Genomic DNA, 13,532 nt, shown 5'->3' with positions numbered 1-13,532 from the left:
TTAGAATGTGGCTAATAAAGACAGACAATTGACAACAGACAATACATGTCATTTCTGAATGGAAAGTGAGGTCGTGTCGTATGTAAAGTGAGGTCGTGTAGTCATGCAAAAACAAAATAAGGTTGAAGTGAAATAAATAGAATTCAGGATGATAGTACGTATGTAGCGTGTACTCAGAGTTTGGTGAGTGTGGCAGTGGGAAGGGGTAGGGGGGGCAGGGCTGGGAGGGAGTTGAGTCTCCTGACTGCCTGGTGGTGATATCCACCGTTGTACAGCTCCGTCGCTTGCGCTGATGGTGTTCACCGCCAATAATCGCAAGCTGTCTTTGATGGATAATGCAGTTAATATGTTTACTTTCATACAAAAAAATAGTCTTATATTCATATTCTCCATATAAATATCCAGCGGATGACTGTCAATATAGCATAACCACTACTAGCTGTAGCTATCTATTAGCCCTATCTCTACCTATCTATCTATTAGCTATCTATTAGCTCGAGCTAACCATTAGCTATGTATTAACTCTATCTTTAGCTATCTATCTATTAGCTATCTAGCTAGCTTTCTGTTAGTTTGAGTTACTTCTGGGTTGAGTGAATGCTGGCGCGTGTGGCTGCCGCTACTCACTCACAGAAAAACTGATCCTGTGATTGTAAAGTGACCTTGAGAGTTTTGAAAGGCGCTTAGAAATCAAATGTATTATTATATTTATTATTATTAGTAACAATTATGATTGTTATGATGATGATGATGATGATGATGATGATGATGATGTGAAGTTGTGGAAAAGAATCTGTTGAAAATGTGCTTCCCCAGGATGAAGCAGAGGAGCCGAGAAGGTTTGGAGCAGATCCGGTGCGAGCTGGAGGAGAAGGAGGAAATGCAGGGCCAACTGCAGACGGTCTGGGTTTGGTTGACGGAGGCTGACGGTCTTTTGTCGGCCTGCGATCCGAGCAGCAACACGGCACAACTGGAGGTACGGCGTCAGTCCAGCTCCGCGGCCAAAGCTTCCGCGTGTCTCAATTCAACGTGGCCAATCGTGAAGTCTTGCAAAGTTTGGATGGTGGAGCATTACGGCGCGTGTGGCGCCTGCCCTTCTTTCAGATGATCGGCAGCCAGTGGCGCGTCCAGAAAGCCATCGTCCACGCCATTCGGGAGACGCTGAAGTCAAAGTACTCGGAATCCGGCGCGGTCCCGGCGGAGATCGATGGTCAACTGCAGGAGGTCCAAAAGGCTCTGGAGCAAGTCCAGGCGAAGGTCAACAAACACCTGATCGATCTTCATTTGCAGTCATTTTGTGCTGTTTGTTTTGTTGTGTTGCAAGAAAGCATTCTTTCCATATTTGAGGTACAGAGATACCTCGGCTTACGAACGCCTTGGCTAACAAACTTTTCTGCTTACGAACGTTAAATTCACGAGAATTTAATCTTGGCATACGAACTATTTTTTGGGATACACACAGAGCGCTACAATGAGTGATGTGTCATTCGCGAACCAGCACGTTCTCCCAACAAGGAAATGGCAGCCGACTTTTTTTGTCCTCTAATCCCCTCCCCTAGTCTTCGGTTAAAGCCATGCGATTGGTCAAGAACGCAGCAGTGAGGGGGGTTAAACATTAAACAAACAGGCAGACGACAGAGAGATAGTGAGAAAATGGATAGAAAACACAGTGAAATTTGGACTTGTTTCAACTTTATTGATAGTTCAAAGGCAGTGTGTAGACTGCAAGGTTAAAATATCCCATCAATCAGGCTCCACAAATAACCCGCGCAAGCCATCTGTACACTTGATGCAAAAAGCTATCAACCAGCTCTGCTGGGAAGCCGCCGTTATTTTGGACAGAACACAATTGATGAGGAACTAGGTAAAATTATCGCAGAGAAAGCACGGCAAATTCACTCGGATATCGTCAAGAGGCAACCTGGAAGTTCGTCATCCATTGATGATTTCAAGGCTGGCCACGGATGGTCTGAGAACTTTAAGCGTCGTACAGGGATTCATAGTGTCATTCGTCATGGTGAGGCAGCTAGTTCTGACGATAAAGCGGCCAAAGCTTACAAGGAATCATTCCTCAAGATGGTGGAAGAAGAAGGCTACGTTCCTCATCAAGTGTTTCATGCTGATGAAAGCGGCCACTCCATTCCATCAAGCCATCAACGACCATCACAAAGGTCAATCAAACCACTTTATCATACATTGCAGTTTCTTTCTTTAACTATAATACCATCGCACATTTATTATACATAAAATAAGATATATTTTTGTGTAGTTTTAAGGCTTCGAAAATTAGAAAGTAGAAAATTATGTTTTATGGGGACCTGGGAACAGATTATTCTCATTTTAATGGTTTCCTATGGGAAATTAATGTTTGGGATACACATTTGTAGCTTTTTTCACCATTTGAGCGTTCAGGTGGAAGAGGCCCTGGAAAGAGGCGAATCCGTGCACAGAATCCAAGCCAGACTACTGGAGACGCAAGCTGGCCTGAAGACGGTGCAGGAGAGGCTGCAAGAGCAAAGTTCCAACATGGCGGCCGCCGAAGACGCTCAGAAGGCGAGTGGAGCTCCGGTCAGCCTCTGAATCGGCAAGCGGCGCTCACTTTGCCAACCAGGTGCGCCGTCGCCTCTGAGCAGGTGGTACGGACGGAGCTCAACAAGTGGCAGTCGGCTTTGGTGGCGCTGGAGGCGGACGTGCGGGCCTTGGGGTCCGCCCGAGAGGCGGCGGCGGCGCTCACACAAAGTCTGCTGGAAGTGCAGCAGGCTCACGCGAGACTCTCTGAGCGGGCACAGCACAAGATGGAGCTCCTCGTCAAGGTGGACCAGCATTTTTGCTGCTCTTTCAGTCGTCCTTACCGGTGTCCAAACCATCCAGCCGCCTCCGGCAGAGTGAATCCATCTGGAATTCGGCGCTTGAAATGGTTTTGGACTTGAGAAGGTTGGTGTTGTTCCGCTTGGGCTTTGACCCTCCCCATCACTTTGTGCTCAGACGCAAGCTTGGCTTGAGGAGCATCAGGAAATGATCAGCAGCGCCAAGAAGTGGATGCTGGAATCGCAATCGTGGCTGGCTACTCCCCGCACGTTCACCACTTCCCAATGTCTGAGTGAGCACGGCAGAGCTCTGCAGGTCAGCGGAAACCACCAGCGCAGGCACAATGTTTTGGGTTGGAGGAGGACGCCTCATTCCGTCTCACTCCGTCTCACTTCGTCTCACTTCATGTCACTTGGTGTCTCTCCATCTCTCCCCCTCTCTCTCCATCTCACTCCGTCTCACTCCATCTCACTCCGCCTCACTCCATCTCATTCCGTCCCACTCTGTCTCACTTTGTCTCACTCTGTATCACTTCGTTTCACTCGGTCTTTCTCCGTCTCACTCCGTCTCACTCCGTCTCACTCTGTCTCACTCTGTCTCTCGCCTTTCTGTCACGGCGTCACAGATGGTTTTGAAGGACGCGGCGCAGATCCGAAAGACCTTGGAAGGTTTCTCTTGCATCCTGGAGCAAATGTCAGAGGTGGTGGAGGTCTCGGCTCTTGGGGAGGAGCTCACGGAAGCCGAGCGGCAATTGGTGGCCGCTCAGAACAGCTTCGCCGAACCTTTGGCTCGACTCGAGCACGTTGCCGCCGTGAGTCCTCCTCGGATGCGCTTTGACCCGAACACTTCTTTGCCTCGCCAATGTCCGCCTGTGTCTTCTGGTGGCTCCCAAGGAGGTGAAAGTGATGGAGACGGAAACCAAGAAGATGGAGGAAAACGTTGCCGAGATGGAGAGCGTCTTCCGTTCCCCTGAGACCTTGTCCAGCCCCAAGAAGACACACCTGAAGGTGACGCAATGCCATTTTTGTCCTGGCTGAAAAGGAAAAGGGCCCTCTTGAGGACTCAAAAGGAGTTTGGCCACACGCAGATGCTCCAGCAGAAGATCCGCTCCATGAGGAGCAGCGTCGCCGACATCCAGAAAGCTGAATCGTGCCACCATCTTCCGGAGAATGCAAAGAATACCCTGACCGTCTTTAGGGTCCTCGATCATCTCCAAACCTTGCTGCTGGACCTGGAGAAGGTTATTCACTCTCGTCCTTTGCCGTGTTTGCGGTGGGCCGCCAAAGAGTTACCACCGCATGTCTCGCTCTCATTGTAGAAGGTCATCCAGGAGATTCCGACTTTGCAACAGGCGCCATCGGGTGAAGCTAAATGGCAAGAGGAGACATCCCTAACAGAAGCGGAGCTCCTCAGCGGCTCCCAAGAGAGCAAGGTGAGCCACCGCCGTCTTTGACATTCTTCTCACAAGTCCATCAGAACGAGCCACCGTCCTGTCGCCGCTCAGGCCGACCACGCAGAGCCGGTCCACGCCGGGGTTGACCGCGTCGACGACCATGTGCCGCAATGCGCCGGGGCATCGCTGAAGATGGTGGAAATGGCCAAGCCTGAGCACGGTGGCTCCGAGAGGGCCCACAGCATGCCGGTAAGGAACCTTTCTGGAGGTCACACACACACATTCCTGTTTCAATGGTTTTGTGAGGTCCGGATAACTCCAGATAAGGAGTCAGGACCACTGTTGCTAATATTTTTAGACACGGACTAGTGTTCCATTTGAACACTAAATGTCACCCTATTTCCCACTTCAACTTCTTTAAAAACAAAGAAATAAAAAGTGCACTTGAAACTGAAATAACAGCAGGAGTGAGGTTTGTGAATGGCGACATTCAAAGTCCTCACCCCTGCCTTGAAATTGGTTAAAATATCGTTTTCCTTTTTGTGATATGAACTTTTTCCTCTCATTAAACACACACACACACAGATAAACACACACAGTGAGTAAAAAGTGTGTGTATCCAAGTGAAATGAAAATACACACCAAAAAATCATGTTGGGTGAATTTGTGAGGACCTCTCTGAAACTAACAGATGCATATATAAACCCTCTCAAAGCCTTTACAATGAAAAACTTGTGATGTCCTCACTTGTCAAAAATGTCCTCACTACGCATGGTATCAAATGTTCGTGGTCCTCACAAGAGTAGTCATACAAACACACACACACACACACACCACAGGTTACCTTTTCTTGATGTTGTCATTTTTGGGTTGTCAGTGTCCGGATGTGGACCAAGTCAGCGAGCCAGAAAGGAGCCAAGCTTCACTCCAACAAAGTCAGCAGGTAACCTTACGGCACTGAATTGTATTTTCCAAAACCGCCCCCTTCCCCCAACGTTCTTTTGGCGGAAACACGGCACTGCATTTTCGGGTACTTTGGCTCTCTGAATGGGCGTGGCCGGCCGGGCAGGCACGTTGCTCCTCGAGAGTCAAAGTTAGCTTTCTTGTCAAATATGCTAATATGCATGACATACAGCACAGATGAAATGACTGTCGTCTCGGACACTAAGAATGACTTTGACAAACATAATAAACACGAAAACGCCAATTTGCCAGCAGAGAGATGAGCCGCTGCGTGTTCACGCGCCACTATCTTGGGGAAAACAAACCAAAAAAAAACAATAATATGACAACACAAAGACACAGAGAGTCATTCATTCTTCGGCACTTGCTGTACCCTCTTTGTGACATGAAGCAGTTCTAGATGAAAGAGGAGAGGATCAAAGTGTACTTATCAGCAGTGGATCAGGGAGGAATGCTACAAGCTAAATGTGGAAAGCAAACACGCAGCTGTAGCATCCATTGACGAAAAGAGATTGTGTCCCATCTCCTGTCCCACATAAATCCGCTTCAATTCCAAGCCGCGACCGTTCCACATCCGCATCGCCGCTCCTTTCTTCTTATGGCGGTCTCCTCAAGCCATGCATCCGTCCAGCCACAGACTGTCCAACAGCACCGACCTTCCGTTGCTCCCATTACAAGCGCAAAAAAAGCACAATGGCCCCCTGTGGTGTCCGGCCATGACAGTCGAATGGCACCGATACAGTAAAGTCTCGTTATATCGATATTCAAGGGAGTCCGAAAAAATATCGATATAACCGGGACTATCGATATATCCGATATCGATATAACGAGACTTTACTGTATTTGTCTCGATCAAAAACGGTGCAGGTGCTGCCGAAAAGGCACAAGCGTTCAGCACAGTCTCCTCCTTGATGTATGTTGTGACCGAAAATGTTGACAAACAATCCGTATTGGTTCCACATGACGCACAACAACACAAAGTGACAACAGAAAAGGATGCCTACTCAGGTGCCATCTTGAAATTTTTGTTTTCATTTTTGGAGCTTTTTCTACAGATGAAAACATGCGTCAAGATTGCCTGCGTGTGTGAGTGCGTGCATGTCATAGGTTTACCCCCGTACAAAAGGAATGAGCAGCTTATGTTTTTTTTTTTGTTTTTTTTTTGCGCCGCTCACTCAGCTGCTTGCTCTGTTAGGGTTCCGGTGGCCCAAATGAGAGTTCCTCGGAAGAGTTGTCAACCAGCCCGAAGGACGGCGGTCGCATGGTAAACACCTCCACTGGCACGTCCACTTCCATGTCCGCCAGCTCCAAAATGGCGGCGGCTTCCCAGCAGAGATGTTTGCTCTGCTAGCCGTAGAAAGCCTCGCCGGCCCAACTTTGAAAATGGGTTAGCCAGGGAGCTTTTTGAGCCACCGCTGGCGCTGCGACATCCATTGAGGCTCGTAGACCAAAGGACGGTGAAGGCACCCCACAACAAGCCCCGGAATCCATCGCTTGGACGAGGAAACCACCTTAAAGCAAAATGGCGTCAACAATGTGGCCTTCTTTGCACCAAGCGCCGTGTGCAAAGTCGCTGAAGTCGTGAAGCCGTTGGCCCGAGCATGTTTTTGGAGGCCCGAGCATGAATGGGAAGCGACGCCAAAAACACGACACATATTCCACATCTGCTCCCTCATCGATCTATTGAAAACAAAGCACTATTGATACTGATTAACTCACTACAGCTTACAGCCAGTCAGCTAGACAGCTAATAGCTAGCTATCTAGCTAATGCATAGCAAATATATAGCAAATAGATAGCCAGATAGCCAACAGCTATCCAGCAAGACAGCTTACAGCCAGTCAGCTAGACAGCTAATAGCTAGCTAGCTATCTAATGGATAGCAAATAAATAGTGAATAGATAGCCAACAGCTAGCCAACTTACAGCCAGTCAGCTAATAGCTAGCTAATGGATAGCAAATAAATAGCAAATAGATATCCAGATAGCTAACAGCTAGACAGTTTACAGCCAGTCAGCTAATAGCTAGCTAGTTAGCTAGCTAATGGGTAGTAAATAAATAGCGAATATATAGCCAACAGCTAGCCAGCTTACAGCCAGTCAGCTAATAGCTAGCTAATGGATAGCAAATAAATAGCAAATAGATATCCAGATAGCTAACAGCTAGACAGTTTACAGCCAGTCAGCTAATAGCTAGCTAACTAGCTAGCTAATGGGTACTAAATAAATAGCGAATATATAGCCAACAGCTAGCCAGCTTACAGCCAGTCAGCTAATAGCTAGCTATCTAGCTAATGGGTAGCAAATAAATAGCAAATAGATATCCAGATAGCTAACAGCTAGACAGCTTACAGCCAGTCAGCTAGACAGCTAATAGCTAGCGGATAGCAAATAAATAGCGACTATATAGCCAGATAGCCAACAGCTAGGCAGCTTAGAGGCTGTCAGCTAGACAGTGAATACCTAGCTAACTAATGGATAGCAAATAAATAGCGAATAGATAGCCAGATAGCCAACAGCTAGACAGCTCACAGCCAACAGCTAGCTAGCTTACAGCCAGCCTTGGGAGGTCTGCTGTCTAGCTGTTGGCTATCTGGCTGCCTATTAACTTTGTTATTTGCTATCCATTAGCTAGCTAGCTTTTTGTCTATTTGAGTTAGTTCCGGGTTGAGTGAACGCTGGCGTGTGTGGCTGCCGCTGCTCACCCACAGAAAAACTTTATCCTGTGACTGTAAAGTGAGATTTTTGAAAGGCGCTTAGAAATGCAATGATTATTATTATTATTATTATTACTTTATTGTTTATCCTGCACAATGTTTAACATGGCTAACTAAATGTATTTACTGGCGTCCTGCATGGATCTGCTTTGTGATTGTTTTATTTTCGGGGTAGCTGGAAAGGGTAATAACACAAAGAGTGTTGCATTTTCTGATCTTGTTTGCTAACGTGCTCATTAGCCGTTAGCGTCGACTCATCCGACTGACCGCCGCCGCCGACGGTTGAGCCGAGCGTGGCTGTTTCTTGCGGCCACGCGGGGGGAATTCGTTGCATGAAGTCTTACAGGGTCTGCACCAGTCAAGTCTTGCTACCCTCTTGTGTACTCGAGTGCCAATAAACCCGTAACATGGATCCACCTCTTGAGTCTCTTCCTATCTTTGCTCCTCACGGGACCGGTAACCAAATAATACTCACATCTTAGCATGTACTTCTTTTCCCCCTCTTTTTTCAAATTGTGGAGGAGCGCCATCCCCGTCAAACTTGTTTTCAACATCTAGCTTGTAGCAGACATTACATCACAGCTTTCTGTTATCTAGCTATTAGCTACCTAGCTTTCTGTCCGTGTTATTTAGCTATCAAATTAGCTATCTATTAGCTGCCTGCTTTCTATCTGAGTTGCTTAGCTATTGAATTAGCCGTCTATTAGCTAGTTAGCTTTCAATCTGAGTTACTTCCGGGGTGAGTGAAGGTCTAGCTAACTATCTATTAGCTAGCTAGCATTCTATTCGAGGTACTTAGCTATCTGTAAGCTATCTATTAGCTCTACGTCTGTGTAAGCTCTCAATCGTACATGAGTGGTCCATGGATGAAAAGGTTTCACCTTCAAAGAAGTACAGATGACGGCTGAAGAAACCTTTTCATCGATATCTATTAGATAGCTAGCTTTCTATCTGAGTAGCTTCAGGGTTGAGTGAAGGACTACCGAGCTATCTGTTAGCTATCTATTAGCTAGCTAGCTTTCTATCTGAGTTACTTCCGGGTTGAGTGAAGGCCTATGTAGCTATCTGTTAGCTATCTATTAGCTAGTAGCTATCTGTTCGCTATCTATTAGCTACCTAGCTTTCTCTCTGAGTTACTTAGCTATCGAATTAGCTGTCTATTAGCTAGCTGGCTTTCTATCTGAGTTATTTCCGGGTTGAGTGAAGGCCTAGCTAGCTATCTGTTAGCTATCTATTAGCTAGTAGCTATCTGTTAGCTATCTATTAGCGAGTTAGCTTTCTATCTGAGTTACTTAGCTATCGAATTAGCTGTCTATAGCTAGCTGGCTTTCTATCTGAGTTACTTCCGGGTTGAGTGAAGGCCTAGCTAGCTAGCTAGCTATCTGTTAGCTATCTATTAGCCAGCTAGCTTTCTAGCCGAGTAACTTAGCTATCGAATTAGCTGTCTATTAGCTAGCTAGCTTTCTATCTGAGTTTCTTCCAAGTTGAGTGAAGGCCTAGCTAGCTATCTGTTAGCTATCTATTAGCTAGCTAGCTTTCTAGCCGAGTTAATTCCAGGTTAAGTGAACGCTGGCGCATGTGGCTGCCGCTGCTCACCCACAGAAAAACTTATCTTGTGACTGTAAAGTGACCTTGAGAGTTTTGAAAGGCGCTTAGAAATTAAATGTATTATTATTATTATTATTATTATTATTATTATTATTATTAACAGTTACTGATTGTGGGTTTCATTGAACGTTAGTGTTAACTCAATGTTTTGAAACTTAGTTGCAAACTTTTCGGGATGGAAACCCAAACGGATCCCTCATCAAACAAATTCATCCAATTCATCAAGAGTTTGACTGGAATCAAAACCAAAATCGCACGTTTCCAGTCGGACGCCTTTTTAGTTGGACGCCTGAGATGCTAGCGCTTGGTCCAACTGGCCGGAGGATTGACACGTTACGTATCGACAAAATGGCCACCCGGGAAAGGCCGCACTGTCATCCCCGCGTCAGTTTTCTTCTGAGTGGACGTTCAATCGAACGCGCGAGACGAGTTCCGCCATTGGAATTGACGAACGCGGCCAGTTGTCCCTGACGACGAGGTCCTTCTCAATAAGGAAGCGGCGCTTCCACACGGAAAGGATTCGTTGACGGACGCCTTGAATCCGTTATGCGCGGGAGGCGCAAATAGCATAAAGCGAGCAAACGGCTCCTCTTTGTGGCAAAGGTAAACTTGAACGGCCGGTCCGCCTTCTCAAGATGAAGTTCTTTCTCTTGGATTCTTGTCGACGTTTGAGGGGATTTGTTCTGTTGTATCGTCGTCATATTGTGCCAAATGTTCTGTAAAGCGAAATAAAAATCAAAGTAGATCGTCTTGTATTGTGGGGACAAGTGATGTGTCGTTCGCGAACGAACCGGTTCATGGGGCTGGATCTCTAAAGTAAACGAAGAGAGCCGGTTCTTAACAAGGAGCCGGAAATGGGAGCCGACTTTTCTTGTCCTCTATTCCCCGCCCCCAGTCTTCGGTTAAAGCTGCATGTGATTGGTTGATATCCGTGGTAGAGGAGGGAGGGGAGAATTACAGACACATGCAGGGGTGGGATTAGGGTAGACAGGTGGATACATTTTATCACATTATGCTATTATTATTATTCAATTATGATATTTTTTACTAGTTGGTATGATAGCATTATTAATATGAACGCAAATTAGTGACCGCTGATCATCAGACCAGAGTAACCACAGGGAAAGTCAAAGTTGGTGGATGCTCTCTGTGAACATACAAATCAAGCCATAAAAATACAAATATTTGATATACTGTAGTGTATTTTTACACGAGTAATTCGTTTTCCACAAAATTTGACATGATATTTTGTAGTTAATTAATATAAGCAACAAAAAAACAAACAAACTGAGGAGCCATCTGGGAGCCAAAAGAGCCGGATCTTTTTAGTCAGCCAGGCCAAAAGAGCCGGATCTTTTTAGTCAGCCAAGCCAAAAGAACCGGCTCTCTGAGAAGAGCCGGAGTTCCTATATAAATAAAATATTTGATATAATGTCTTTTTTACATGAATAATTCATTTTTCACATATTTTACATGATTTTTGGGAGTTAATTAATTTAAGAAAAAAAACAACAATTGCGGAGCCATTTGGAAGCCAAAAGAGCCGGATCTTTTTAGTGAACCGAGCCAAAAGAGCCAGAATTCTCATCACTATTATGGACGACCACCTTAAATGGATCAATACAATGATGTTGTGTGGTACAATCTTCTCCAGTCGGCCATTTTGCCTGTTTGTGGAAGCACCAAAGGTGAAAACGTTCTTTTCTGTTCCTGACTGTCGCTTAGCATGAAGCGGACGCATTTGCCTCTCCTGCCCGCCGCCCGTCTGTCCTCCCGCCCGATGACGGCGGGACTCGAGAAGCGGCCGGAGGCGACGAGGCGGCGCCCGAGGAACTTTGGAGCAAAGTGGAGGCCGTCAAGCCGCACTTCCGGAAGCTTCTGTTGCGCCGGCAGCCCACAACGACCGAGGGACGGCAGGTGCGCTCACTCGCTCGTGCTTTGCGCCATCTTTGAAATTCCCCCCAGGATCAAGAGAGTAGCGATGTGTCGTTCGCGAACGAGCCGGTTCTTAGAGCCGGATCTCTGAAGTGAACCAAGAGAGTCTTCGGTCAAAGCCGCATGTCATTGGTCAAGATGTGGTAGAGGTGAGGAGGGAGGGGAGAATTACAGACACGCGCAGCAGTGACGAGAAAGGGGGCGGGGTTAGGGTAGACAGGTGGACAAATGTTATCACATTAAGCTGTTATTATTCAATTATTATATTTTTTTTACTATGATAAAAAATGATACTATGATAGCATTATTAATATGAAAAGCAAATTAGTGACAGCTGATCATCAGACAAGAGTAACCACAGGGAAAGTCAGTTAGCATCCACTAACTCTGTGCACATATAAATCAAGCCATATAAATACAAATATTTGATATAGTGTATTTTTTACATGAGTCATTCGTTTTTCACATAATTTTACATGATATTTGGGAGTGCCGATGACCATTTTGTGTTTGGGAGCCTTTTACTGAGCGAGTTGCTTGTTCTGTAGCCACAAAGGGACATACGTCTTCTTGTGCCGGTCCCAAGCCCGGATAAATACAGAGGGTTGTGTCAGGAAGAGCATCCGACGTAAAAGCTTGGCCAAAACAAACATGCGGATCAAACCTCTGAAGATGGAGGACACTGATTCGCTGTGGCGACCCCGTCAAGGGAAAAGCCCAAAGGAAAAGAAGAAAAAGATTTGAAAGTTAATTAATTTAGGCAACAACAAAAAAACTGAGGAGCCAAAAGAGCCGGATCTTTTTTGTGAGCAGAGCCAAAAGAACCGGCTCTCTGAAAAGAGCCGGAATTCTCATCACTCGTGCACATGTAAATCAAGCGCCGCAATTGCCATCACGACAAAGAGAGCGTCGGCCACGCCGCCCCACCAAAAAAGGTTTTATGACAACACCACAATATGGCGGCAAAGCCACATTTCCCCAAATCGGGAACGGCGACGATGCCTGCGTGGCTCTTGGCTTGATCGAATGGATTGGTTTTCCGTTGCTGGTCACTAGTGATGGGAATTGCAGCTCTTTTCAGAGAGCCGGTTCTTTTGGATCGGCTCACTAAAAGATCCGGCCAGCAAGCTAGCTATATGATAATAAAAGTGTGTGTCAGGCGAAAAGTGCGTCTTCCAAACATTAATTTCCCATAGGAAACCATTAAAAATGAGAATAATCCGTTTCCATATCCCTATAAAACATCATTTTATATGAAACAAGCCTTAAAACTACACAAAATATACCTTATTTAATGGATAATAAATGTGGAATAATAAGAAATAAACTGTACTGTATTATAAAGTGGTTTTATTTAGCTTTGTGGTGCCTGAAGAAACCTTCTCATCGATGGACCACTCCTGTACGATTGAGAGCTTACACAGGCGTAGAAAAAAGGTGAAAACAGGAAAAAGAAGGACAAGAAGAAACGATCACACAACCCGCTCGCGCGCCGCCGCGTGCAAGAGGCGCTGAGGAACCGGAGCCCAAAGCAAAACCCATTTGAGGAAACACTGGTGACCTTTTAAGGCTCACAAAGCCTCGACATCCCGCCGCCGAGCGGAGCGTGCTGGCGACCGGCCAGCGGCGCCTTTAGCGCCTGACCTTTAGCCTAGCTTAGCATGGGTGGAGGAAGCGATAAGGGACAGCGAAAAGACTGCCAGCACAAAGGAGCCAAACAATCATCTCTGATTAATCCCAGCAGGGTGCGATACCATCAAATGGGAACATCTTCTCTTCTACCTGTCGCACACGAACGCGCGCACACACGTACACATACACACACAAACACACACACACACACACACACACACACACACACACACACACACACACACACACACACACACACACACACACACACACACACACACACACACACACTAGTGATGGGAATTCTGGCTCTTTCTTGTCGCTCGACTTATTAAAAAGATCTGGCTCTTTTGGCTCCGAAATGGCTCCTCAGTTTTTTTTTTGTCTAAATTAATTAACTACCAAAAATCATGTAAAATTATGTGAAAAACGAATTACTCATTTAAAAAATACACAAAAGCAAATATTTTTTAGTTA

The 13,532-nt window shown here is 46.1% G+C and overlaps 1 protein-coding gene across 1 annotated transcript in view; it reads left to right on the top strand.

Annotated features, from left to right (window-relative positions):
* The window catches only part of syne2b (spectrin repeat containing, nuclear envelope 2b), an 80,242-nt gene that overhangs the window by 55,888 nt on the left and 10,822 nt on the right, over window positions 1-13,532 (top strand). The window contains 13 exon segments of the mRNA XM_089005287.1: window positions 817-976; window positions 1,105-1,257; window positions 2,413-2,553; window positions 2,634-2,813; window positions 2,986-3,123; window positions 3,434-3,619; window positions 3,702-3,815; window positions 3,896-4,048; window positions 4,127-4,240; window positions 4,313-4,450; window positions 5,079-5,144; window positions 6,360-6,428; window positions 11,214-11,405. Coding sequence (XP_088861413.1) covers window positions 817-976; window positions 1,105-1,257; window positions 2,413-2,553; window positions 2,634-2,813; window positions 2,986-3,123; window positions 3,434-3,619; window positions 3,702-3,815; window positions 3,896-4,048; window positions 4,127-4,240; window positions 4,313-4,450; window positions 5,079-5,144; window positions 6,360-6,428; window positions 11,214-11,405 — 1,804 coding nt within the window.

This window comes from Hippocampus bargibanti, linkage group LG09 (assembly GCF_051943395.1).
Source record: "Hippocampus bargibanti isolate YZ-2025 linkage group LG09, ASM5194339v1, whole genome shotgun sequence".
Lineage (NCBI taxonomy): Eukaryota > Metazoa > Chordata > Actinopteri > Syngnathiformes > Syngnathidae > Hippocampus > Hippocampus bargibanti.
This window is presented reverse-complemented; position numbering and strand designations above follow the sequence as displayed.